Source organism: Notechis scutatus, chromosome 6 (genome assembly GCF_049901735.1).
Source record: "Notechis scutatus isolate UNSWTSFEM ecotype Mainland chromosome 6, rNotScu1.2, whole genome shotgun sequence".
Taxonomy (NCBI): Eukaryota; Metazoa; Chordata; class Lepidosauria; order Squamata; family Elapidae; genus Notechis; species Notechis scutatus.
In genome coordinates, this window is record NC_142014.1 from 83513433 (window position 1) to 83537246 (window position 23814).

At 62.8% G+C, this 23814-nt stretch overlaps 1 protein-coding gene across 1 annotated transcript; it reads left to right on the forward strand.

The window, feature by feature from the left end:
* Window positions 1-87: 87 nt before the first annotated feature.
* Window positions 88-22469, forward strand: IMPDH1 (inosine monophosphate dehydrogenase 1). The gene is given in 18 exon segments (XM_087969040.1): window positions 88-406; window positions 9345-9443; window positions 12756-12804; window positions 13101-13143; window positions 13146-13205; window positions 13376-13408; window positions 13411-13448; window positions 13583-13789; window positions 14077-14164; window positions 14303-14434; window positions 14437-14501; window positions 14702-14792; window positions 15940-16035; window positions 16538-16681; window positions 17058-17202; window positions 17476-17619; window positions 17995-18075; window positions 21756-22469. Coding segments are annotated over 18 exon segments (1722 nt in total). The 5' UTR covers window positions 88-221; the 3' UTR covers window positions 21778-22469.
* Window positions 22470-23814: the final 1345 nt, after the last annotated feature.

Consider the following 23814-nt stretch of genomic DNA (forward strand, 5'->3'; position numbering starts at 1 on the left):
CGGTCTGCCCGGGTCGCCAGCGCTGCCTGCAGCCGGACCGAACTGAACCTGCCAGCCTCCTCCCTCCGTGCCGGCCCGGGAGGTAGACCGCGGGGCGGGGCGGGGCTGGGCGCGGAAACCCTCCCGGGCACTCCCGCTCAGCGCCACGCCTGCCGGAGAGCGTCTCGCCGCCGCCGCCGCCGCCGCCTGGGCTGCCCGGAGCCGTCGAGGTGGCCGTGGCCATGGACGGGCAGGCGGCGATGGCGCCCTACGACTACAGCCGGATCGTGGGGCCCCTTCAAGAACCGGCCAGCCCCAGGACGCCGCGGCTGGACTCCGCCGGCTGTGCGCCGCTCCACGCCGGGCACCGGACCGCGGCGCAGCGGTACAAGGCGCGGCTCTGCCAGGCTGGCCTGGAACCCGAGAGGTGAGTGTACGGACGGCACGCGGATCGCGGAGCGAGGGGCGCGGGACGGTGGGTCTCGCGGGGGTTCTGCGCCGCTGGGTCCGGCCTGCTCGCCTGCCCGCTGCCGCCCGGGGACGGCCAGGTGAGCGCTGGAAGCAGCGGCAGCCCCGCAGCCCCCCCGGCCCGCGCTTGCCCAGCCAGTCCTGCAGGGAAGGCTGCCAGCTTGAACCCGCCGCCTCTCCCTGGCAGGCCTGGCCTCGTGACGCCTGGGGAACGGTCAGCCTCTGCCGGAGCGGATCTCTTGGGCATCCGCTGAGCCGAGGATCTGGGATCACTTTCTCACCAAGTTCAGTATTGGAGCTTGACCTGAGGTCGAATTCTGCCTTTAAATCGACATTCTGGCTTTAGAAAGCATAATCTTCACTATATTTTCCTTGGATGAATGGATCCTCCCTCTTGGGGAGCAGTCTATCTCTGAATGGCAGCTGCTGTGACACCCAAAGGGAGAGGCTATTCTGGGGGATACCTTCTTATGTGGGGAGCAGAGGAGACCCCCCCTTCCCACTCCTTATATTTTGCAGCGCTTGTTGTGAAGGAGATCAGAATTCCTACCCCCCCCCCACAAAGGTTCAGCACTGAGGCCAAGCAAAGAGGGGCTAAAATCAGGCAATAGCCAGGTGTGACCACCCTGTCAAACCGTGTGTGGATGCTGTTTTAGCCATGATTTACGGAGAGGGCTGTGTTTGGTCAATGGATCCAGGAGAGGCTGGCTGCTCTCTGGGTGCCCGCATTTCAGGCGCTTCAGGCAAGAGGGAGGCACCTTCTCTATTTCCCTCCCCCAACTTCAATTATGCTCTATGCCATCATTGTTGAGTGCAGATTTTGCTCTCCTGAAGAGTTCCTCACCCGGCTCCCTGCCACAGGCTGGTGGCCTTGGCACAGCTGATCCTGGTATGTGGCTGCCAGCCTCGCCCATTATGGGTGGCCCAGAAGTGGTGCAGACTAGTCAGGAAAGGGCGATGGAGCCCCCCCCCTCCGCGCCTGGAAAGTGTGTGTGTGTGTGTGTGTGTGTGTGTGTGTGAAAGGACGGGAGGAGGGGGGAAGCAGGGCCCTTGGTCCCCCTTTCTGCCTGGACTGGAGCACTCAGGAGGAGACGGGGCTGGTTTGCACACTGACCCCTGTTCTCCTTGGAGGGAAGCACCTGGCTGGGGGGTGGGGGAGGAAGAGAGTCGGAGGAATCACAGGGGCCAAAGGAATCTCCCCCCTCTGGGGAATCTGCGCACCAAGCCTCTCATCAACCTGCAAACAGTGGCTCAGCTGCAGGAAGGTTTAGGGTGCAAAAAGCAGGGCTGGGGGGAAGGTCAAGGGTGGGAGCTGGTTCAGACAAGATGTGCGTCCAGGCAGAAACAGGACTGGTCATTTACGTCAGGACAGATTTGGCTTGGCTTGGCAGGTCACCTGAAGTAGCAAAGGTGCTTCGTTAGCTGCTGTGGGATTAACTCTGTTGGGCGAGCCCAGCCATGGTGGGTGCAAGTGTGCTTGAAGCTCTGGCTCTGCCCACTGGTGGGCCATCCACACGCGGGGGCTTCCCTTGGAGGCACCACACTTGGGAGCCCCCTCCTTGCAGCTCCAGGGCCCACCGGCACCCAAACCACCCTGGAGTCTCTCCCCCCCCTTCCTGTTTGGCCAAGGAGCACGACCTGCCTTGAACCCGTCCCACGGGGCAGGATCCAAATCCCGGCCTTCCGTAAACCTTCGCTGGGGTTGTTTGTGCCGGCGGCGTTTGGGCTGACCTGTCCTTTCAGGCTGGACCGAGAGCCAAGCAAACAAACCCCATCGGCAAAAACACACGGTGTCTTGTTGTGTTTGTAAGCGGCCACGAGTCCACTGGGCCGCCTGGGTCAGCGGGCCTGCAGGAGCCCATTGGGCTCACCCTGGGGGGAGGGGAACGCCCTCTGTGGAGACTGAATTGGGGGCGAACCCCACGGAAAACAGCCCCATTGCCCACAAACAGACAGTGTGTTTCTGGCGCTTTGCTCCCCTTGGAAACCAGCCTGAGAGCAAATAGGGCGAAGGGGCTGCTCTTAGGCCAGATGGGATTTCATCCTGGCACCGGGGGGGTGGTCCCTCCAGACTCCAAAACTCCCAGAATTCCCCATCCAGCTATGCCAAGTGTGGAGACCCCTGTCCTAGACAGACAGGCAACAATCCTTAAACGGGGAACACTTCGATTTCAAAGAGCTGGTTTGATGAACATTGGGGGGGAATGTTACTTTGGAATCCCCACATTTTCAGCTTGTGCAAACGAGACACAAGGGGAGGGGGGAGGTTTCCCCTAGAATCGGCTGCAATTTAAAAAAGGCAAGTTTGGTGACTAGTTAGAAACAAGTTGAGTTCCTCTGGCCTACGGAAATATCAGGAGGGGGGCTCCGATTCCACTCCCCCCACCCCCACCCCCCAGTGCCAGCTGCTCATGCACCAAGCACAGCTCTGCAAATACCTGGAGAATCTCCCCCCTCCAGATCAAAGGACAGTGGTTGTGCCCATTTTGCAAGGGGAGGGCAGGCATTTGATGCTGCTCTGCGCCAAAGACCCCCAACCTTAAAACACATCAAGTGAAGGCCCCAAGAGGGTGGCCTGACTGACTGACCTGGGGGAGGGGCTGTCCTTTGGGCCACAGCACCCAACTGTGGAGGGGGAGGTGCAGCTGCCGGCCCCTTGACTCCAAGACGCCCAGCTGACTGGAGACGGGGTGCACAGAGACCCTGCCCTGATGCAGCCGAGCCTGAGAGGTAGCGACCGAAAGGGGAGGTGGCCAGGTGCACCTGGTGAGGAGGCGAGTCAGAGGGCAGCGATGCCCAAGCCAGACCTTTGAAATCCCTGGAGGGGGAGGGGGTCCTCCGATCCATGCAGGAGGCTGGGGGGACAAAACCAGCTCACCTAATCCAGAGTCAGACCAGCTGCACGTCCACACCCTGAAGAAGGGGCAGCAACGTTTTGGGTCCAAGCCCAGAGGGCAGAGCTGCTGAACCTGTCCTGGCCCTTCTCCCTGGTGGGAAAGAATGGGGTGCCCTGAGAAGGACCAGGCCTCTCCTGCCATCTCCAGCCCCCCAGAGACAGAGGGGCTCCGCTCCCAGTCGAAATAGCACCACAGCAGTAATCGTAACTCCCAGCCTGATCCGGCCCAGCCGGCAGGTTCTTTGCAGGGGGCAGCCTGGGCTGGATCAGCGTGGGGAGGGGCAGAGAAGGACAGGGGGCCTGGCGGATCCCGTGGGGAGCCTTTTCACAAGGTCAATCCAGTCTAGAGGAGATCTGGCGATCTTCTGTCCAATGGCAGGGCCCCAAGAGAAACGGATCACAATCTGGGGGGTGGGTGGGGGGTGCAGCCTTGATTCAGGGCCCCAGGAGGCCTTTGGCACTGCTGGTCTCTGGGCTCAAACCCCAGCCAGGCCCAGAAGCAGGTGCGGCTGAGGGGCCTTGCACTCTCCTCCTCCAGGTGATGTGACCTGACAGGTTCCCCCAATTTCAGGCCCCCACCTCTTGGCCTGCTTGCCTTGCCCATCTATCTGGCCTGGCCTGGCCTCACCCCGGGCACCCTCCCGCGGGCTCTGGCTCTGGGCTCTGAGCGGCCAATGGCCCAGCCCTGCCCTGCAAAGCGGCTCCCCCGGGGCTATTTCTGCCCCAGGACAGAGTGACGCGCGGCCGCTAATCCCTCAAGCCCTGAAGGAAGCGGCTCAGCCGCAGGGAGGGAGCCGCCCGGGGCAGAAATGGGCAGCTCAGCAGGGGGGTGCCCCAGTCTTTTGCCTGCTGAGGGTCTGCAGCTGCCCTGGGGGTCTGCAGTTGGGGGCCCCGCCAGTTAGTGGAAAGTTGGGGAACTGCCACCCAAATTTTATAAGCATCTCTTGTCTCAACGACCCCAAATTCCTCCTCCTGGGCTTTGCCAGGGTTTTATTCGTTTATTTATTTATTTCTCTTCCTAAGCTGCCCGATGTATCCACGGCCAGTCAGGGACAGAGACAGAAGCCTGCCCCATTACACACACACACACACACACACACACACACACACACACACACACCCACTGCCCATCTGCTTGGCTTCAAAGCTGAAGCAGCCCTTTTGCTGGCAGCTCTGGGACTGAGCTGGCCTGACCTCACGCCTGGACCAGGAGATGCTGGGACCATCCCTTCTGTCCCTGGGCCCTGGATGACCCCCCCCGAACTCAGTGCCCCCTCCCACCCGAGAAGGGCGGCCTTGGAGCTACATCCTGCTGGAGGGTTACACAGCGCCCCCAATGCTTCTTCCCTGCAACGGTGCCACACAAACAGCAGCAGCAGCAGCCCTGGTTGCTGGGCCCCGGGCTGTTTTGCTGGCTCTGGGGGTCCCTGGAGGTGTAATTACCTTGGCAAGTTGTTCAAGGCAACAGGCTGTCCCTCTGTGTGTGTGCGCGCATGTGTGTGTGTGTGTGTGTGTGTGTGTGGACAGGAACTGCTGCCACCTGCAGGCTTTCAGCTAGCCCTCCCCCTCCCCCCCTCCCCCCCCGTCCCGAGCAGGTCAGTCCAGCCAAAGCTTTGGTGGGAAAGGTTCAGGAGTGGGGAGGAGGGAGGCCTGGGGATCAGGTAGATCCTTTGGAAGGGCCGTTGTCCCAGGAAAGGGGGACCCCCCTCCGGCCCCAAAGGCTCTCCTGGCCGCTGGGGGAAAGGAAGGGCCTACAGGGGGGCTTGGCTGCCACTTTTCAGCATCCTCTCAACCGGTGCCCAGGGCTGCACCCAAGGGAGTGCCGGGGGGGGGGGCAGCAACAGCTTCGAGCCCCTCCCTCCACTGCCATGAAAAACAGGGAAGGAAGGAAGGGCTGTTACCCCTCAGGGGCTCAAATGTTTGAGGATGCCTCAGGAGGGACTCACCTGGATTTCTTTCCTGGGGGCAGGGGGGCTTAAAGCCCTCTTCCAATTGGGGGGGTGGAGAATGCTTGAGACGCCCCCGCTGAAGGGAAGGACCTTTCAAAGGGGATCCTGACCAGAGCATAGACTGGCACTGAACACGGGGTCACGATCTTTTGACCAGCCACGGCCTGCTGAGACCCTCCATGCCCCCCCCCATCCCCCAAACGGGCTCTTCTCCGGGGTTATCCTGGGAGAGCTGGGCAGGTTTTCAGTTAGGCCAGTAGGGGGCAGCAGATGCCGAGAGCCCTGCTAATGGTCCTGAGCCGAGGGCAGAGGAAAGGCTGGGGAATGCTGGGAGTTGAAGTCCACAAGCCTTAGGGTTGCAGGCCCCCTCCTGCCTTCACAGGGACCCAGAACCTTAGCTGGCAACAGTTGCCTTAAAAAAGATGACACACGGACACGTCCGATTAAGGAATCCTTTTAATTCTCTCCTTCCTTCCTTCCTTCCTTCCTTCCTTCCTTCCTTCCTTCCCTTCTTGTGCCTTCAGTATGAAATTGAGCGGCATAGAGCGCACCAACCTTAACAGCAGATCCCTCCCTCCCTCCCTCCCTCCCTCCTGCGGCCGTCCTCCTCCAGCAGATCTCCAGGAATTCTTAAACACCGGGTTTGTCCAGCAGTTCCGGACAAAGTAGTCGCTGCCTTCTTCCACACCTAGCCCTAAGATTCCTGGCAGTGTCCCATCCAAGCACAAAGCCTTATAATAATTAAAGCACTTTACATCCCTGCAGCCTCCGCGTTCTGCCCTTCTCTCCCTCCCTCCAATTGTCCCATAGTCCCAAGTGCTTTACTGGCGCTGTTGTTTTGGAAGTATAAACCTTGTCGAGCCTTTTTTTCAACATAGACCAAAGATTTCTGCTGGCCAGAAGGTGATTCATTATTATTTCTCTTCCAGATATTTAACCATTGATGTGTATGTGGATTCTCCGTCATCCAAGTCATGGTTATCCCAAAGCTGCTTTTCCCACAAGGCAACTGGACTTTCTTGGTTTTTTTCCCTAGAAGCTGTTTCACTTCTCATCCAAGAAGCTTTTTCAGTTCTAACTATTCTAAATAACTTCCCTTAAAACTGAAGAAGCTTCTTGGATGACAAGTGAAACGTTTTCAAAGGAAAAAAAAAAGAACCACGAAACAAAGAAAAAAGCTGACTTTTGGAAAAGCATCTTTAACAACCAATGTTTCTTTCTGTAGGACACAGGTGGGAGAATCTGACCACAAATACATGGTCTACGTGTGTACCGTATATACCTACACACACACACACACACGCCTCCCTTCCCACCAAGGCCAGGGGTGCATCGTGGCTCCTACAAACGTGAAGGGCGATTCCCCTTTCCACGGGTCGATTAAACTTTCACCATCCACCAAAGAGGCATTTCAGGCCTAATTAAGAGATGCACTTAATTTTTTGCCATGCAAGAAACCAAACTTCACGGGAGGCGAATTATAGTCCCTCCTTCTTCACACAGCTGCTGCTCAATCTGTGACCAGGGTTTTTCAGCCCAATTTACAGCTTTTCCAGCGTCACAAAACGAAGCAGCAGCCCCAACACGCAATGGGGGGAAGGAGGGAGAAGCAGGCAAATTCCAGCCTTGGGGAACAAACGTGGGGATCCTTCTGAGCGGGGCATGTTTGGAACAGTCCTGAAGCTGTCCTCCCCCCCCGCCCCCCCCGCAGTGAGCCCCTCCCAGGTCCTTCAGGCTTCAGGGAGGCCATTATGCCACAGTTCCGCGCAAAGGGGTGCCCCCTACCAGCACAGCTCCCCACTTGCTAATTCTTGGATCTCCCAATTCCTGCCAGCGGTAGGACTAGGCTCCAGGCCAGCAGAGGAACAGGGGTCTCTGAGCATAGTCAGAGTGCCTTGCCTTTTCTTGCTGAGGACTTTAAGGCGCCCTAAAGAGTCTCTCAGAACGCAGCCAAGGTCGCCTGCCAGGTTGGGGGTTCAGGTCTGCGGGGTGAGCCAGCCCTCTTGCTGCACTCATCGGCTCCCCCCCCCATCCCAACTGGGGCCGAGGGATCCCCCGCACAGAGGGTGGGGGGAGGGGGTGCAGGACCCTTGGCCGTGGGGCAGCCCGGCGGGCCTGGCACCTCCAGCTGCCTGCCTGATACGGCCCTTGGCTGTATCAACAGAGGCATAGGATCCAAAGTCCGTGGAGTATTAGGGCCGCTGTGTAAAGCCTTAGTAAGGCCTCCCCTGGAACGCGGCATCCAGTTTTGGTCACCACATTACCAAAAGAAAAAGATGCCGAGACTTTGGCCGGAAAATGTGCAGAGAAGAAGAACCAGCATGAGACTAAAACTCATGAAGAACCGTTGCAGGCATTAAGTGTGGCCGGTCTACAGAAAAGGAGGACTGGGGGGCGTGAGTGGGGGTCCAGCTCTTCTCCAGAAGGAACAGACGGAGAGACTCACCCAGGAGAGACGCAGCCGGGAACTAAGCAGGGATTTCTTGACAGTCAGAACAAGGAAACCGTGGGATGAGTTCTCTCCAGACACGGGGGGGGGCTTTGAAGGAGAGAAGGAGCCGCTTTGGGGTGAGAGGCCAGGCCGGCCGGAGGAAGATCCCAGCAGAGGAGCCTGAATGGGCCCGGAAGACGAGCCCATTGCTTGAGCAGGGGGGTGGACTAGAAGACCTCCAAGGTCCCTTCCGACTCGGTTCTGAATTGAATCCGGCCTGGCCTCCCACCCCAAAGCGGTTCCTTCAGCCGAGAGGGTGGCATGGCGTGGGCGTCTCTTCTGCCACCCAGGAGCAGGATGGGAAACATTGCACCTGTTCTTTCAAGCAACCCTGCCTGGAACTACAGTTCCCAGGATTCAACAGGGCAGCCATGGCCGGCCTAGCCCAGGATGTGGGAAAGGCCCTTTGCTGCTTGTGCTGCTGCTCTCTGCCAGCCTGGCGAGGGCTTGCCCCGTTCTGACTCCCACCCCACCCCCACCCCCGTTCCTGGCATCCAGCCAGGCCTCTGGGAGGGAGTCTCAGCCTGGGGCAAATTGGAATCACGGGGCAGGCGGGCCGTCCATTGAGCCCGGCTATCATGCCCTGGTCAGCAGATCCCAGGAGCTCGTGGGTGGCCCCTGCCCATTGGGAAAGGTGGGGGAGGCGGGGGGCCAGCTGGGGAGTTTCCCATGAACCCCCCGAGTGGAGCTGGCCTGCTCCAAATGCCAGGCCCTGCCCTGCCCTCCCCTGCTGATCCCGGACTGTGGTTGGGCTGGGTTGCCCAAGCAGAACCACTCGGCCTGGGAGCCGATGGGGGAGGGGGCTCCCTCCAAGGGGCAGCCCAGAAAGAACAAAACCAGCCCCCACAACCGGGCAAAGGCCAAAAGCCAAAGTCCCACCAGAAGGGAAGTGGGCCTGGAAAGGGCTGGGGGGGTCGGGGCCCCTGGGGAAGGGCCGCCAGAGGAGCGCCGAGGCCGCCTCTCCAAAGAAGGGGCCAGCTCCAGAGCCCCCTGCGCAGGAGGCGCCGGCAGGGCAGGAGGGAGGCGGGGGGTCCCGCCTTCGCCCAGCCCATCCCGAGCTCGCTCCAGGCCCCCAGTGCCGCGCAGGAAGCTCGCCGTAGCCCGAGGCCGCTCTCCAGTCCCGCTGCCCGACCGGCCTTGCACGAAGCCCCCCCCGCCGCAGCCCCGCCCGCCTGGGAGCGGCCCCTCCTTCCCCCGAGCCCCCGGGCAGGCTCCGGCCCGCGGGGAGGGGCGCGGCGGGGCGGGCGCTGCAAGGGACGCCGGGACTGACGCGCAGCCCGGAACTCAGCCGAGCGATGCGAGCGGGCGGCGGCGGCGGCGGCGGGGCGCGCGGGGCAGCGGGGCAGCCTTCGTCTTCCGGGGGCGCCGCGCTCAACCGCAGCAGCCCAGGCGGCCGGGTGGGTGGGCCGGGCGGGGGCTGGCGGGGCGGAGCGGGGCCCCAGCGAGGGGGCGGCCGCGGGGCCAGCCGCGCATCCCCGAGCCGGGCCGCCGCCCAGGTGTGGCCGGGCGGGGGTCCCGGGGCTGGGCGCAGGCTGACCGCCCCTCCTCCCTCCCTGCGCAGCATGGCCGATTACCTGATCAGCGGCGGCACCGGCTACGTCCCCGAGGATGGGCTGACGGCGCAGCAGCTGTTCGCCGTGGCGGACGGGCTGACCTACAAGTAAGCGGCGGGCGCGGGGCGCGGGGAGGGCGGCCCCCGGGAGGAAGGGGCGGCGCACGGGGCTCTGCGGAGCGAGCCGCATCTCTGACCGGCCAGGAAGCCCCCGGCCGGCTCGGGCCTTGTTGCGCGAAGCCGGGAAAGGAGCTCCGGGCGGCGTGGGGGCAGGGCGCGCAAGGGACGCCGCAGCCTCCGGTCGCCCCCTGGAAGGGGCCCCTTTGGCCCCCTTTGCTCAGCTGATGGCGCGCCCCCCCACTCTCCCAGACCCCCAGCCAAGCCGTGGCTGCAGCCTGTCTCTGGGCTGAGCCGTCCTGGGGAGGGGGCCTCTGCTGACCGGCCCCTTTTCCTGAGAAGCGTGGGCAGAAAGGCTTGTGAGCCATAGGTGGACCAGAGAGCCTGGCATCCAAGCCCTCTGCAGCATCCCCTCCCCCCGGGCATGGAAGGATTGGGGGGGCGCCACCCCTCCCCCCTCCCAGGGGGCTGCTTTCCTGCAGGAGGAGGCAATGGCACAAAGGGGGCCTGGCAGAAACGTTGTTTGCGCCGGACTTTTCTCCACCCCGGCATCTTGGAAGGTGCCAGGTGTGCTTGCTAGGGAGGGGATGCCACGTACCCTGGTGGTGGTGGTGCTGCTTACACCCGGGGCCAAATGTCCGCTGGTACCACTGCATACCTGGGGCTGCCTGAGCCTCCTGCCCCTTGGCTGAGGGGTTTGGTGCCTTTGAAAGGTCAGCGCTCTGAGAGAAGGTGGGGAACCCCAGGATGGACAGGGGCTTCGAACCCTCATCAGGCCCATTGGGACCTGAAGCCAGGGCTGGGCAGGTCTCAGGCTTGCCTTCCTCCCCACAGGCACTGCAGGGGCTCCGGGAGCCATAGGGAGGCTGCCCCAATGGGCCCGGCATGGCGTGTCTCCAAGCAGGGGTGTGGGGGCTCCTGCAGGGTCGCCCCCAAAATGAACGAGGTTGGGAGGAGGGGAGAAGCGAGGCAGGGCAAGAGGCAGGCTGGGCATCCTCTCATTGTGCAAACTCTGACGGAGGAGGGCGACTCCGTCCTGCCTGGGCCCTGATTTGGGGGAAAGAGCCGGCAGGGCTTCTCCAAGGGTGAGCGGGAGCCCAGGAGCCCAGTGTGGCTCTCTCGTCCACCCGCGTTTTCTGCCTTGTGCTGCTGATTTTGCTCAATGTCTGCAGCTTCTCCCACACCTGCTGCCTCCCCCCCCCCCTTGGCCTTCACCCTCCAGCTGTGCAGGGGGAGGGGGGGCACTTTGAAGGCCGGTCCCTCCTCCTTCCAGGGCCACATTTCCCCCTCTGAAAACTCCGTTTTCGCTTTCAGTTCTGTGCTCGGCTTCTCTGTGAACCGCGCCCAGGGACCAGAGAAGTGGGCTGCCCCCCCCACCCCATGCAGAGTTGGGCTCATGGCCCCTTCCCACTGTCTGCAGAGGCCCATTTTGGCTTACATTTCATGGTTAAACCTCCATGAATCCTGCAGGAAAACTGCTACAATGGCTCTGCTAGTCAGGCTGCTTCCATGTGAGGCTTGTTTACCGGAAGTCCTCCAGATAAAGGCCCTCCTTAATTGCAGGTTTAAACACACACACACACACACACACACACACACACGTTTCACCTGCCAAGCTATCTGGTTGCTCTTTTTCAGCGGGGCGTCCAGTTAATATTTAATGGCTGAGCATTGCCTGGAGTCCTTTGAACGAAACCGTGGTTTTCGAAGCCAGCAGGTGGCACGGCCAGAGCCGCCACCTCTTTGAGGGTTGAGGGGGCACGGTTGAGCTTTTAATCGCTCACTCACACCAGCCGTCCTGGCGCATGTGGGAAGGAGGGCCTGACCTGGGTTAGGCCCTGTCCCAGTGAAATTAGCATTTGTCTGCGCTCCGTTTGGGCGCCTGCAGAGCCTTGGGGAACGTGGCACTTACATGCACGTGGCTCCCGTTCCAAAGAGAGGGCGTGGCTCCACTGGTCAGCGGCCGCTGCAAAGGCTCTGCTGGAGCCTTTGGGGGTGGGGGCCTGTGGGCGGGTTGAGCCAGGCTGGTCAGAGTGGGGGGTCTGTGCAGGGATAGGGGAGCAGCCCCTTGGTCTCTGCACCAAAGAAGTGTTCCCGTCCTCACCGTGTGCACCCAGGGAGAAGGGGGGGGGTCCTTCTCTGCCTTAAAGCTGAGCGTGGGGTCCAATTGAGAAGGGTCAGGGGTCTCGGAATTGGGGGGGAGGGGCTTTGGGAAAGCTTCCTCCGGGTTCGAAAGACTGGCTTGGCTCCACTTTGTTTCCCGTCAGAAACTTCTGCCATTTTGATCTAGCTGAGAATTTACAGTTTGTTTTGCCTTGGTGGCATCCCCTCACGTGGATGGACTCTGTTGTACAAAAGTTGGAAAGTTAGATAAAAGTTCAAAGCCCTTTGGGGGTCTCCCCAGTTCAGAGGTGACACCGCCTTGAACTCCACCCAGTGGACAGAAAAGTTTGGTCTTTGTTAAACCGCGTGGGAAGCAGCAACAGAGAAATCCCAGCCGAGCTTATGGCAAAGGCCAGGTTCAAAGCACAGGCGGGGGGGGCGTGTCTGTGTTATGAAACAGCCCCCAGCCCCTCACGGCCATCTGAAGTGCCCGGCTGCTGCTTGTTCTTTCCTGTTTGGGGTACAGAGGAGGACAGCTGAACACTCTCTCCCCCTCCCCTTCCCCCCTCCCTCTCTCTCTCTCCCTCTCTCTCCCCTCCCTCTCCCTCCCCCCTCTCTCTCTCTCCCCCTCCCTCTCTCTCCCTCTCCCTTCCCCCCTCCCTCTCTCTCTCTCTCTCTCCAATGTTGGTGATGTCTCTTTGACCTGAAGAGACTCTGTGGCTGACCAACAGCCTTGCAGCCTCTTCCTCCTCCTCCTCCTCTGCTGCCCACCAGTTTCCAGCTGGGTTCAGGCTGGGTTACTTTAGGGTGTGGTGACCTATGGAGGGCTGACCACGGAGGTCGTGGCCCTCTTGGTGGCTTTCAGGACCCTGGGCCACAATGTCCCTCTGGCTGCCTCCAGGGCTTGGGGGAGCAGGCGGTTCTCTCTACACCCACACACACCCCCGTGGCCGGTGCCCCTTAGTGTCCCTAAGTGGGGAGAGGCCGGGGCCTGGCATGCCCTGGAGGGGTGGATGGATGGAGGGGCGAGAGAGGAAGGGGCCTGGGCTGCGTTTTTCACGGCGGCTGAGCTGCCTCTTACCAGATGGGCGGCCATACCAACTGTTGGGCTCCGTGCGGGGGTGTCCCAGGGCGGGGCTGGTTTGCCTCCCGCTTGGGCTGCCTGGGGTGCCTGGTGACACCGCCTCTCTCCCCCCACAGTGACTTCCTCATCCTTCCCGGCTTCATCGACTTCACGGCAGACGAAGTGGTGAGTGTGGCAGGGGAAGGCGGCTTCCCGCACTGCCTCTGGGGAGCCCTTCCAAGGGGAGGGCACGGCTGCCCTGGGCAGCTCCCCTGCGTTGGGAGATGGACAGGACAGCACAAGCACACACACACACACACACACACACACACACACACTCCCCAGTTTCTCCTCCATCAGCTCTTCCTTCTCTGCAAGGCTGAAGGGAGGGCGCCTTCCAGCTTGGCCTGGGGGAGGACGGGGGTGTCCCTTGGCTGGCAGGAGAGCCGGCCCTCACCCCCCGCCACCCTTTTGCCCTGCAGGACCTGACCTCCGCCCTGACCCGGAAAATCACCCTGAAGACCCCCTTATCTCCTCCCCCATGGACACCGTCACCGAGTCGGATATGGCCATTGCCATGGCGGTGAGCCTCTCCCGGGGCCGAGGCCTCGGGGGCTGGTGGGCGCCCGCGGTGGGTCTGCCCAGGGGTGCCAGAGCGGGGGCCCTGGGGGTGCCCTGGGGCCAGAGGGCAGAGGCCTGGACTGGGCAGCCCCTCTGGCCCCGGGGCTTCAGGCCTCCCACCTCTTTCCCCCTGCAGCTGATGGGGGCATCGGGATCATCCACCACAACTGCACCCGGAGTTCCAGGCCAACGAGGTCCGCAAAGTGAAGGTGAGGGCCGGGCTGGGGGTGGGGCGGCCCAGGGACGTTGGCGAGGAGGGGCCTGGGGCTGGCTGGTAGCCCCCTCCCCAGACCTGCCCCGGGTAGGGGGGCGCTCTGCCGAAAAGGCCTCCCCTTTTCCACAGAAGTTTGAGCAGGGCTTCATCACCGACCCAGTGGTCCTGAGCCCCAGCCACACCGTGGGGGACGTCTTCGAGGCCAAGATCCGGCATGGCTTCTCGGGCATCCCCATCACCGAGACGGGCAAGATGGAGAGCCAGCTGGTGGGGATCGTGACCTCCAGGGACATCGACTTCCTCTCCGAGAAGGACTACAATACCCCCCTCAGTGAGGTGAGGCAGCGGCCCGCCTTCCCTCCTGGCCCCCAAGGGCTTCCGGGGCTCAGAAGTCCTCTGGCGGGGCGGGGGGAGCTAGCAAGAGCCAGCCCTCCCGTGGGGCCATTGCCCGGCTGGATCGGTGCCCCTGCCGAGCCCAGTTTAGGAGGCGCTGCTCTCTTCCCACTTGGGCCCCCAAAGGCAAACCGGCTGGTTCCCCCCAGGCCCAAAGCAGCAGCTGGCATCCTGCCACTCCAGGGTCCGAGGGGGCTGGCTGACCCCCTGCCCCCCTTTCCCTCCTTCAGGTCATGACCAAGCGCAGTGAGCTGGTGGTGGCCCCGGCAGGCGTCACCCTGAAAGAGGCCAACGAGATCCTGCAGCGGAGCAAGAAAGGTGCAGCGGGGGGTGGTCTTGGATGGGGGTCTTCCGTGGTCTGCAGGGGAAAGGGGAGGCCGGGTCCTGCCTGGCCCAGCCCGCCGCAGGGCGGCTCCCTTCCCGGCCGTGGGCCAACCGGGCGCTCCTGCCCTGCAGGCAAGCTGCCCATCGTGAATGAGGTGGATGAGCTGGTGGCCATCATCGCCCGCACCGACCTGAAGAAGAACCGCGACTACCCGCTGGCCTCCAAGGACTCCCGCAAGCAGCTGCTGTGTGGGGCAGCCATCGGCACCGGGAGGACGACAAGTACCGGCTGGACCTGCTGGTGCAGGCCGGCGTGGACGTGGTGGTGCTGGTGGGTGTGAGGCTGGGACGGCAGGCCCTGCACCCCAAAATTGGGCCCCCCAAAGGGGGCTGGCCTGGCCCGCGAGGGGCTGCTGCTTCCCGCCCTCGGTGGGTGCGTGTCTGGCCGGGCGACTCTGCTTGCCTTGTGCTCCAGGGGGCACCTGTGGGGTTACTCGGGGGGGGGGGCCTCATGGTCCTTTCCTCCCCCAGGACTCGTCTCAGGGAAACTCCGTCTACCAGATCAATATGGTTCACTATATCAAGCACAAATCTCCGGAGCTGCAGGTCATCGGGGGCAACGGTGAGCATGGGGATGCTGCAAAGGGCGTAACTCTGAAAAACAGTCATAAGTCACATTTTGCAGTGTTGTCCTGACTTTGAAAAGTCCCTAAACAAACTGTTGTAAGTCAAGGACCGTCTCTACTTACCTGCCACCCTGTGGGCAGATAAACCCACCCTCAGATTTTTAAGCAAAGCACCGTGAAAAATGTGGGCGGCCTCATCCGTGGGTGGTGCAGGTTTCACGGCATGTTTGGGATGAAACCTGGAGGGTCGGTTAATCCGCGGAGGGGCTTCGACCCAAGTAGAGGCGGAATGATCGTTAGAAGCCCCCGTAGTTTCCTCCCATAACCTCCGCTTGTTTGGAAAATACCCCAAGAGAATTCACACCGTCGGAGGAAAACAGCTTGGTACCAGATTTTTTTTCTGTCTGACTAAAAAAGGGATGGATGGATGGAAGGATATGAAATAAAAGGAGATGGATGGATGGATGGATGGATGGATGGATGGATGGATGGATGGAAGGAAGGAAGGAAGGAAGGAAGGAAGGAAGGAAGGAGATGGATGGATGGAAAGAAGGAAGGAAGGAGATGAAATGAAAAGAAGAAGATGGATGGGTGGAAGGAAGGAAAGGAAGGAAGGAAGGGGATGGATGGAAAGAAGAAAGGAAGGAGATGAAATGAAAGGAAGGAAGAAGATGGATGGAAGGAAGGGAGGAAGGTAGGAGATGGATGGAAGGAAGGAAGGAGATGGATGGATGGAAGGAAGGAAAGGAAAGACGGATGGATGAATGGAGGGATGGCGGGTTAGATGGGACCCAAAGCGGCCTCCTTCGTGTGTCGGAGGCCACTGGATGCCTTTGGGGCAAGAGGGACGGGCGGAAACCCAGGCTTGGATCTCGGTGTGGAGCGTCTGGCTTTTGTGCGTTGCTGTTTCTGGAAGTGGCTCCCAAGAGCTGCTTGGCTCTCTGCAGTCAATGACTTCGCAGAAATTCCCGAATTGACGTTTCTTGGCTCTCTCTGGCCGGAGGGAGGCAGGCAGGCAGGCAGGCTGCAAAGTGGACTTGGGGGGAGGGGGGCCTTAGTGTGGACGGAGGGCCCCGGGGAGGGGGTCCTTGGTTGCTCAGGGGCCTTACGGGCCCCCCACTTTCTGCCCTGTGGGATGCCCAGTGGTGACAGCTGCCCAGGCCAAGAACCTGATCGACGCTGGCGTGGATGCCCTGCGCGTGGGCATGGGCTGCGGCTCCATCTGCATCACGCAGGAAGGTGAGTCCCGGCTGGGACCCCCGAGGGTGGGCTCTCCCTGCCTCGGGGGGGAGCGGCTTCTGAATTCTTGGCTTGCTCCCAGGGATCCTGGAGGGCTCAGCCTCTTGGGCAGCCCCCAAACAGCCCGCGGCCTCCCACACGGCCCTGGCGACCCCCGGGGGCTTGGCCTTTGCCTAGCACCCCCAGCAAAGCCCGGATTGGCCCTTCCCCGGCCTTTACCTCCCTGCTGGTCCGCCGGTCAGCGGGGCTGGGCAGGGGTGCTGGCACCGGGCTCTGTGGGTGGAGCCTGGAGGGGCAGCAGCCGCAGAGTCCCAGGGGCTGGGAAGGTTGGCGCTGCTGTGCCCGGAGAGTGCCAACGCCACCCCCCCTTTTTCCTCCCTGGGTCTCCGATCAGAGCTGCTGCCTGGGCTTCCCTGGCTGCGGCCCGTGGCTCTCTGGGGCGGCCGAGGGCCGGGCCAGACCCTCGCTGGGCCCTTCCTGCCTATGACTCTCCCTCCCTCAGTGATGGCGTGCGGCCGGCCTCAGGGCACCGCAGTCTACAGAGTGGCAGAGTATGCCCGCCGGTTTGGGGTCCCTGTGATCGCGGATGGTGGCATCCAGACGGTCGGCCACGTGGTGAAGGCACTCTCACTGGGGGCCTCCACAGGTGAGGAGCCCTGGGGCTCCACGACAGGGAGGTCAGGGGGGCACACGTGGGTTCTCTCGGGTTCTGCCAACGGGCGTTGCCGGCATCCTTGCCACCAGGAAGCGGGGCTGTTTAGGGGACCTCCTTGGATTTCAGTTTCTGGGCCACCGGAGCTCTTTGCCCCTCTTTGCCTCCCTCCCTTCATGGGCCACCCCCAATCCTCAGCGCAGCTCAGGGGGGGCTTCTCACCGCTTCCTCCCCAGAGCCCCTCCAGGCTGACCGGAGAGCAGGGGGCTGGCCCTGCCCCGCCATCCCCCAGCCTGACCTGGCTCCCCCGGTGCCCGGGCCCCTTGGGTGCGGCCCCCAGCCCAACCTACGGCCCCCTCTTCTCCCCCAGTCATGATGGGCTCGTTGCTGGCGGCTACCACGGAGGCCCCCGGGGAGTATTTCTTCTCCGACGGCGTGCGGCTGAAGAAGTATCGGGGGATGGGCTCCCTGGACGCCATGGAGAAGAACCGCAGCAGCCAGAAACGCTACTTCAGGTGGGGGGCAGGAAGTGGGGAACGGAGCAGCTCTCCCAGGCCAGCTGGGCCTCCAGAAGGAGGGGGAGGGCGGGAGGGGCGGCCACGGGGCATCCAGGTGGGCAAGGAGGGGCTGCCCCAAAAGAGTCCCCGCGGAGGGAGGGGCCTTCGCCAGGCCCGGCTGCTCTTCTGCCGGGGCCTGGGGGCTCCAGCTCAGGCGGGGGGCTGGTGGCTTGCCAAGAGTGCCAGGGTGGAGCTGCTGCCCTCCAGCGCCTGCCCTGCCTTGCCTTGCAGTGAAGGGGACAAGGTGAAGGTAGCGCAGGGCGTCTCCGGCTCCATCCAGGACAAGGGCTCCATCCACAAGTTCGTGCCATACCTGATTGCTGGCATCCAGCACGGCTGCCAGGACATTGGCGCCAGAAGCCTCTCCGTTCTGCGGTGAGTCCATGGGGGCTCCCTCTGGGATCCCCGGGGCTGGGATGGCCGCTTGGGCAGTGGGGGGAGGGAAGGCACGGGGGAGGCAGAGGGGCAGTGGGGGGCCCTGGGGGGGCAGGGGCCCCCGCCCAGCAGCGTCCCCAGCGGGAATGCCAGGAGGACAGGCCACCTCTCGCAGGCTCCGGGGGATTCCCAGGGCACCAAGAGCCTCGGCCTGAGACGGTGGCGGCACAAGGGCCCCTGCGAGGGAGCCGCCCAGCCGGGGTTCCTGCGGGAGGTCCCCCTTTTCCTCCCCAGGCTGCCTCCCCCTCTCTTAGCCCCCTCCCCCCGGCATGAAAAGGACTCCCCCTGAGGCCCCCCTCCCCTTTCTCTTGCCAGCTCCATGATGTATTCAGGGGAACTGAAGTTTGAGAAGAGGACGATGTCAGCGCAGATCGAGGGGGTCCATGGCCTCCACTCGTAAGTCTCTCTGCTTCTTGGCTGCCCTGAACCCCTCCCCTTCCCCCGCTTCCAAGGAGCTGTCCACCCCCTGCCCCTTGCCCCCCTGTCCAAACCTAGCCGGTCCAGTGCGATGGGTCGCTCCCCCTTCTGCTTCCCCCGCCTTTCCCTCCCTCCCCCCAAAGAAGCCCCCAGGGCTGTCCCACCTCCCACCCAAGACGTTCCGCCCAGAACCCTGGGCGCCTGCCCCACCTTCCCCCATCGCCTGGGCTGCCTTGCGCAGAGCCCTCGGCTGCCACCCTCCAGGCGGAGGTTTGGGGGGGGCGGGGGGTGACAGGAGGACCAGAAGGAAAAGCTCCCTCGCCCAGAAAGCCTTGTCTCCCCCCTTGTGTGCTTGGCCTGGGGGCTCCTTGGCTCCCCATCCAGATCTCCACTTTGGGGCATACTTGGGGGGCAGTTGCTCCTTGGCCCCGGGAGGGAGGGGCTGGAAGCAAAGGTGCCGCTTGGCCTTGCCCAGTGCCCGGAGTGGCTGCCTTTCTGTGCCCCTCAGCTCTTTGTGCCAAGTGGAGCCTGCCAGGGCCAGCCCCTCCCTCCCTCCATTTGCTGCTCTTGGCCAGGGGAGGGCTGAGCTCCTGGGCTCCGTCTGCAATGTCCCCCCTCCGGCTGCCGAGGGATTGTGGGTCCGCTTGAGCAGCATCGCTTGGCGGGGCGGGCGCTTGGCCTGGGCGGATGCCAGCTGTGCCACGGTCTAAGGAAAGTGAGGTGCCCCCCTCTTCCTCCTTGGGCCTGAGTGAGCCTGGCCAGAAGGGGGAGGGGTCTCTTTCCAAAGATGGATGGGCAGGTACCACCAGGGCACCTGCACACCTGGTACGAGCAAGAAGCCTGCCCTTCCTCCCCCTCCCCCCCTCCTCCTCAGCTGGGCCTTATTTTGGGGGGCTTTGCCTGTCTTTGCACCAGCTGTTTTGGCTCTCCGGTCTCCCCCCCACTGGGTCTGAAGAGATCGTCCCAGAAGGCAGTTCATGCCCCCCACATTGGCTGTCCGTCAGCCAGTCCTTTTCGGGAAGAGCTGGCACTGCCCCTCCCCTCTCCCACCCCCCCCCCCGGCTGTTCAGGGCAGAGCCGCCTGTCTGGGCAGGAGCTCTTGGGCAGCCCTTCGGGCAGCGCCTTTTGGGGCTCAGGGTCCCCAAGGACGAAGGTCTGCCCCGGGGAGATTCCCTGGGAGGGAGACACCCTGAGGGTGGGCTCCCCTCAAGCCCCCCAAGGGAGAGAGATACGAGAGAGGCCGCCCGGTCTCTTCTCCAGCCGGGCCCAGAAGGGGGCAGAGATCGGTGGGGGGTTAAGACTAAAAGGGAAGAATTTAAACGCCAGCACAGGGCACCCAAGCGTGGGAGTGTTGGGCCCTGGGGGTGCAGTGCTTAAGAGCGCAGGCTTTGCAGGCCCACTCTGCTCACCGCCAGGAGTTCAATGCTGACCGGCTTCCGTCCTTCCGAGGGAAGGGGGGTCAAATGAGGATCCGGACTCTGCAAACCGCTAAGAGAGGGCTGGAAAAGCGGCATATAAGTCTAAATGCTGTTGCTGTGCTGGTTTTGTCTTTCCTTCCCTTCCCTGGAGAACCTGGGGGGCCTTTGGGTGAAGGTTTTCTCCCTAAAGGCAGAGTCAAAATCGAGGGAACTTTGTCCCGAGGCCTTTTCCCCAGGCGGGCACTGGGCATCCCATACCACGGAGCAGGTGGACCCCGTCCAGGTCCCACAAGGAGCTTCTGTCCTGGGGCTGCTTGTCTGCTGGGGGGCTCCTCTTGCAGAAGGGCTGTGCTCCCCCAGGGGCGCCAGGAAGCTCCGCTTGCTCTGACAGTCTTAACTGGGGCAGCCAGTTTGGGGGCTGGCATTTGGAGGGGGGTGCTGGGAGCCCCCAAAGCGCCAGAGCTGAGGGTTGCGCAGGTCCTGGCTGTTCAGAGAAATTGGGGCTTGCTGGCCGGGCCCGTCCTGCTTTCTTCACCAAGTGGAATTGGGGGGATGTTGGGGGGGAGCTGTTGCCATTTGTAAAAAGAAGCTGGAGGTGTCCCCACAACCAGCAGCCTGATGGCCGGCCCTTCGGCTCTCCCTCTTCTGCTTTCTGTAGGAAGAGGCCTGGAGACCCCCAAAGCTTTTGCGTCCTTTGGGGGAGCCCTTTGATTATCCCACTTTGTGCTTGGCTGACACCCCCTCCCCCAGTCCCTAGATCTCTGGGGCCTAGGAAGCCCAAAACGGCTGTGAGGCAGCCCTGCCTTTGGGGCGTCTTGTGCAAAGGGGCAGGAAAGGGGTGGGGCCTTTTTCCTCTTGATCTGTTCCTTTCTGGGGGGGCAGATGGGTAAAAGGGGGCAGCTTTGAGAGAGAGAGAGAGAGAGACTGACCAAAGTTCTCCCCAGACTCAAACCTGGCTCTCCCAGCCCCCCACACACACACACCCGCCAGCAGCTGACACTGTTTTGGTGTGAGCAGCTCCGAGGCTGTCCTGCGGGGGGGCGGGGGCTTTAGAGACCCCCAGATGCACGCCAGGGCCCTGCAGGGAAGCTCCTGGGGCCTCGCCCACCCTTGGAGGCCCCCAGCTGGCCTGGCACAGGCTGTCCCTTGCTCTGTGCGAGTTGGCTGTGGGTGCCAGCGGAGGGGGTCCGGAAGGGCTGGGGGCTTCCCAAGAGGTCCTTGCTCTGGCCTGGGAAGGGAGGGAGGGGCTGCAAGCCAGGCTGGGGGCTTCTGCTAGCTGGGGGCCCCGTGCGTGGTGGAGGCCTGGCGGCTGGCAAGCAGCTCGGTGGCTGGTGTGGTGACGGTGGTGGCCTCGAATGAGGGGCACACGTTGACCTTCTCCCTTTCTCTCTCTCCCCTGCCCCCCCACTGCCTTCCTGTAGCTTTACGTTTCTGCCATGTAAGTAACGGACTCCGAGCCACTCTGGGTGTGCTGGAGGGGGGTCAGCAGCGCCCTCCGCCCGTCACCCCAGGATGGTGGATTGGGTGCCCTGCACAGCCCCCCCCCACCTCCCTCGCTTGGCCGGCTGCTCTGGGCCAGCGCCCCCCCATTCCCCACGGCCCTGGTCTCTGCCATGAGCCCCTCCTGTGGAGGGGGCAGCCGGGGGGGGGGCAATGCTATCTGCAGTGGCGGCTGATGACCTCGGGTGCCAGGGAGGCCGTGTCTGGGGAGGGAGATCGAGGGGCTAAGTGGGGGCTCTCTTGTCCAGGCCTGATCCCTCCTCTGCCCCAAACCTGCCTGGCCGGGGAGGGGCTCCCTTGGCAGGGCCCAGCCCAAGTTCTGTGACGCCTGGTGCCCCTCGTGGACCATAGGGGGGGGCATTGTTGATATCCCCGGGGACTGCGAGGGGCTCCCCATCCTTTTGGGAGGGCTCATGGCCCCCGATCTTTCTCTCATGGGCTGAGGGTCCGAGACCCCCAGGAGCCCCTTTTCCTAGCTTCTCACACCGACCCTGCGAGCTGCCTCTCCTGCCCCCCCGACCCCCTTTTGCTCCCCGCCTGGTTTGCTGTCTCCCCTCCTCCCCACCTTCCCTGGCGAGGGTTGGGGGTCCCTGCCAGCCACTTTGGAGGAGAGCTAGCAAGGGGGCTTTCCTCGGGGCCAGTTCCACCTCCCCCCACCTTTGGGGGACTGATTTCAGGAGAAAAGGTCTCCCCCAGCTGCCGGACGGGGGGCTGATCCTCCTCTCCCTCTGCCCCCTGCAGTTATGAGAAGCGGCTGTACTGAGGACGACTTCCAGAGCAGCAGCGGCCAGTGACCGCTCCGGCCCCCCGCTGTCCGTGGCCACCGCTGAAGCCCACCTCTTCTCTCGCCCCCGGATGGGCTGTGGCCGGCGACTTGCACTTTGGGCTGCCCTGCTGGCGGCAGGTCAGGCCTCTCGCCTGGCATCCGGGTCTCTGGCCGGATCCCGTTGGTGGGCAGATTTGGGGGGTGGGTGGGAGGAATGCCCCTCCTGGGCTTTCCCAAGCGCCTGGCCTCCAGCTGGCAGGCAGGGTCCTTGGGGGGCTTCTGCCTCCTGGGCGCAACCTCTGGCTGGCAGGTGCAGCTGGACCCAGCCCCCAAGCAGGGCCTCCGGGTTGGCCCTTGGAAGGCGGCCAGGGAAGAGTTGCTGCCCTCCCGCTGGCTGGCGTGGGGAGGAAGGGGGTGGGCCCAGGCGGAAGGAGCTGCAAGGGACCAAACCCAGCTGCAAAGCTGTGGGGGCTGGCAGCCTCTGTCCAAACCCTTCTGCCCAGCCCCAGGCCCTCTTGGGCGGGCTCTCCGGCCCCACTGCAGCCTCCGTGCTTCTCAAGAGGCTCGTGGCTATGAAGGGGGGGGCAGCCCCCCCCCGGGATCCCCCCCCCCAACACTGTAATTTTTGCGCATGCCAGGGCCCCATGTCATGTCCTGTATTATTCGTAAATAAAAGCAGCGGAGTGTCATTGCATCAATTCTGCCGGTTCTTGCGCTGGAATTGGGGAGGGGGAGCAGGAGTCCCACACAGAGAGACCCTCGCTGCATTCAGCCGGTCTGCCCTCGAGACCCCTGTCCGATGTTCCCCCAGACCAGCATTTGAGTTGGTTCACCCCACCTCTCCCAAAGGAAGCACTTGGTGTTGGGGGGGGGGGGCTTTCCAGAATCACCTCCATCCATTTGGGGGGTTCGCCTCCAGGTCCCCATTGGAGCAGGGAAACAGGCGAAGAGGGAATACAGCCAGACTTTGACTTAACCACAGTTCGTTTAGTGGCCAAAGTTACAATGACACTGAAAAAAATGACTTGTTGGGAGGGGAAACGCAAGTCATAATGACCCCACCCCACCTTGGGACTCCCCCCATGTCAGGACATGGCAGCCTGCCCCAGGGATGCTCTTTCGGGGAGAAGCTGTCTGAGAAGCTGGCAGCCCCCTCCCCAAATCCCTCCCCCAGTGTCCACCCCCAGACGGAAGGGCAGTGAGACCACCAAGGTTCCACCTTCAGGACTGCAGCATCCCTGGCCAGCACAGCCCTTGCCCCCCCAGGCCACGCTAGCAAGGTGATGCGAGGGCAGGTTCTCCATTGTGTCCGACTCCCGCGGGTCCCATGGGCCAGGCGGCCTCTCGCCTCCTTTTTACTGCCCCTGTGAGTTGTTCTGTGCTCTGGCTGGGGTCAGCGATGAGGGGTCCGTCCTTTCTCCAGTGAGCAAGCAAAGCAGCCAGGCCCATCGCCCCGTTTCTAGAGGTGCCAGGAAGCGGGACAGCAGCAGAGATCCGGCCCCCCAGGTGGCCTTCCACCCCAGCCTGGCCAGTGCCCTCCAGTCCCACCCTCTCCGCTTTTCCTCCTCCTGCCTGCGCCGGAGGGGTTGCCTTGCACTCGGGGCTGTGGGAATTCGGCCCGCTTGGGCCTCAATGGGTGGCAGGAGCCAAATCTGAATTTTCGGACCTGGAGCCATTGGCATTTTGGAGAGAAAGCAAAAATGGCTGCAACCAACCTTGCCCTCTTCGGTCTCCTTTGCCAGTTGGGCTGCGCTGGACAAAGAGGGCAGCCAGCTGCTCACTTGAAGGGGCCCAAAGCTGGGTCCTCATGGAGAGGGGAGGCTCTGCCCTCTGAAAGGGGGCGGGACAGGTAGAGGAGCCCCCCCACCCTCCAAACACACAGACCAGGCAGCCTCTTCATAAAATCCTTTTATTAAAATTCCAGAGCTTCGGTTCTCTTCTGGGGAAGGGGAGAGGATCAAGACGTGGGATTTGGATTTCCCCCCGCGCTCAAAACAGGGTCGCCCGCTCTTTTTGCTGGCTCGGGAAGGGGGT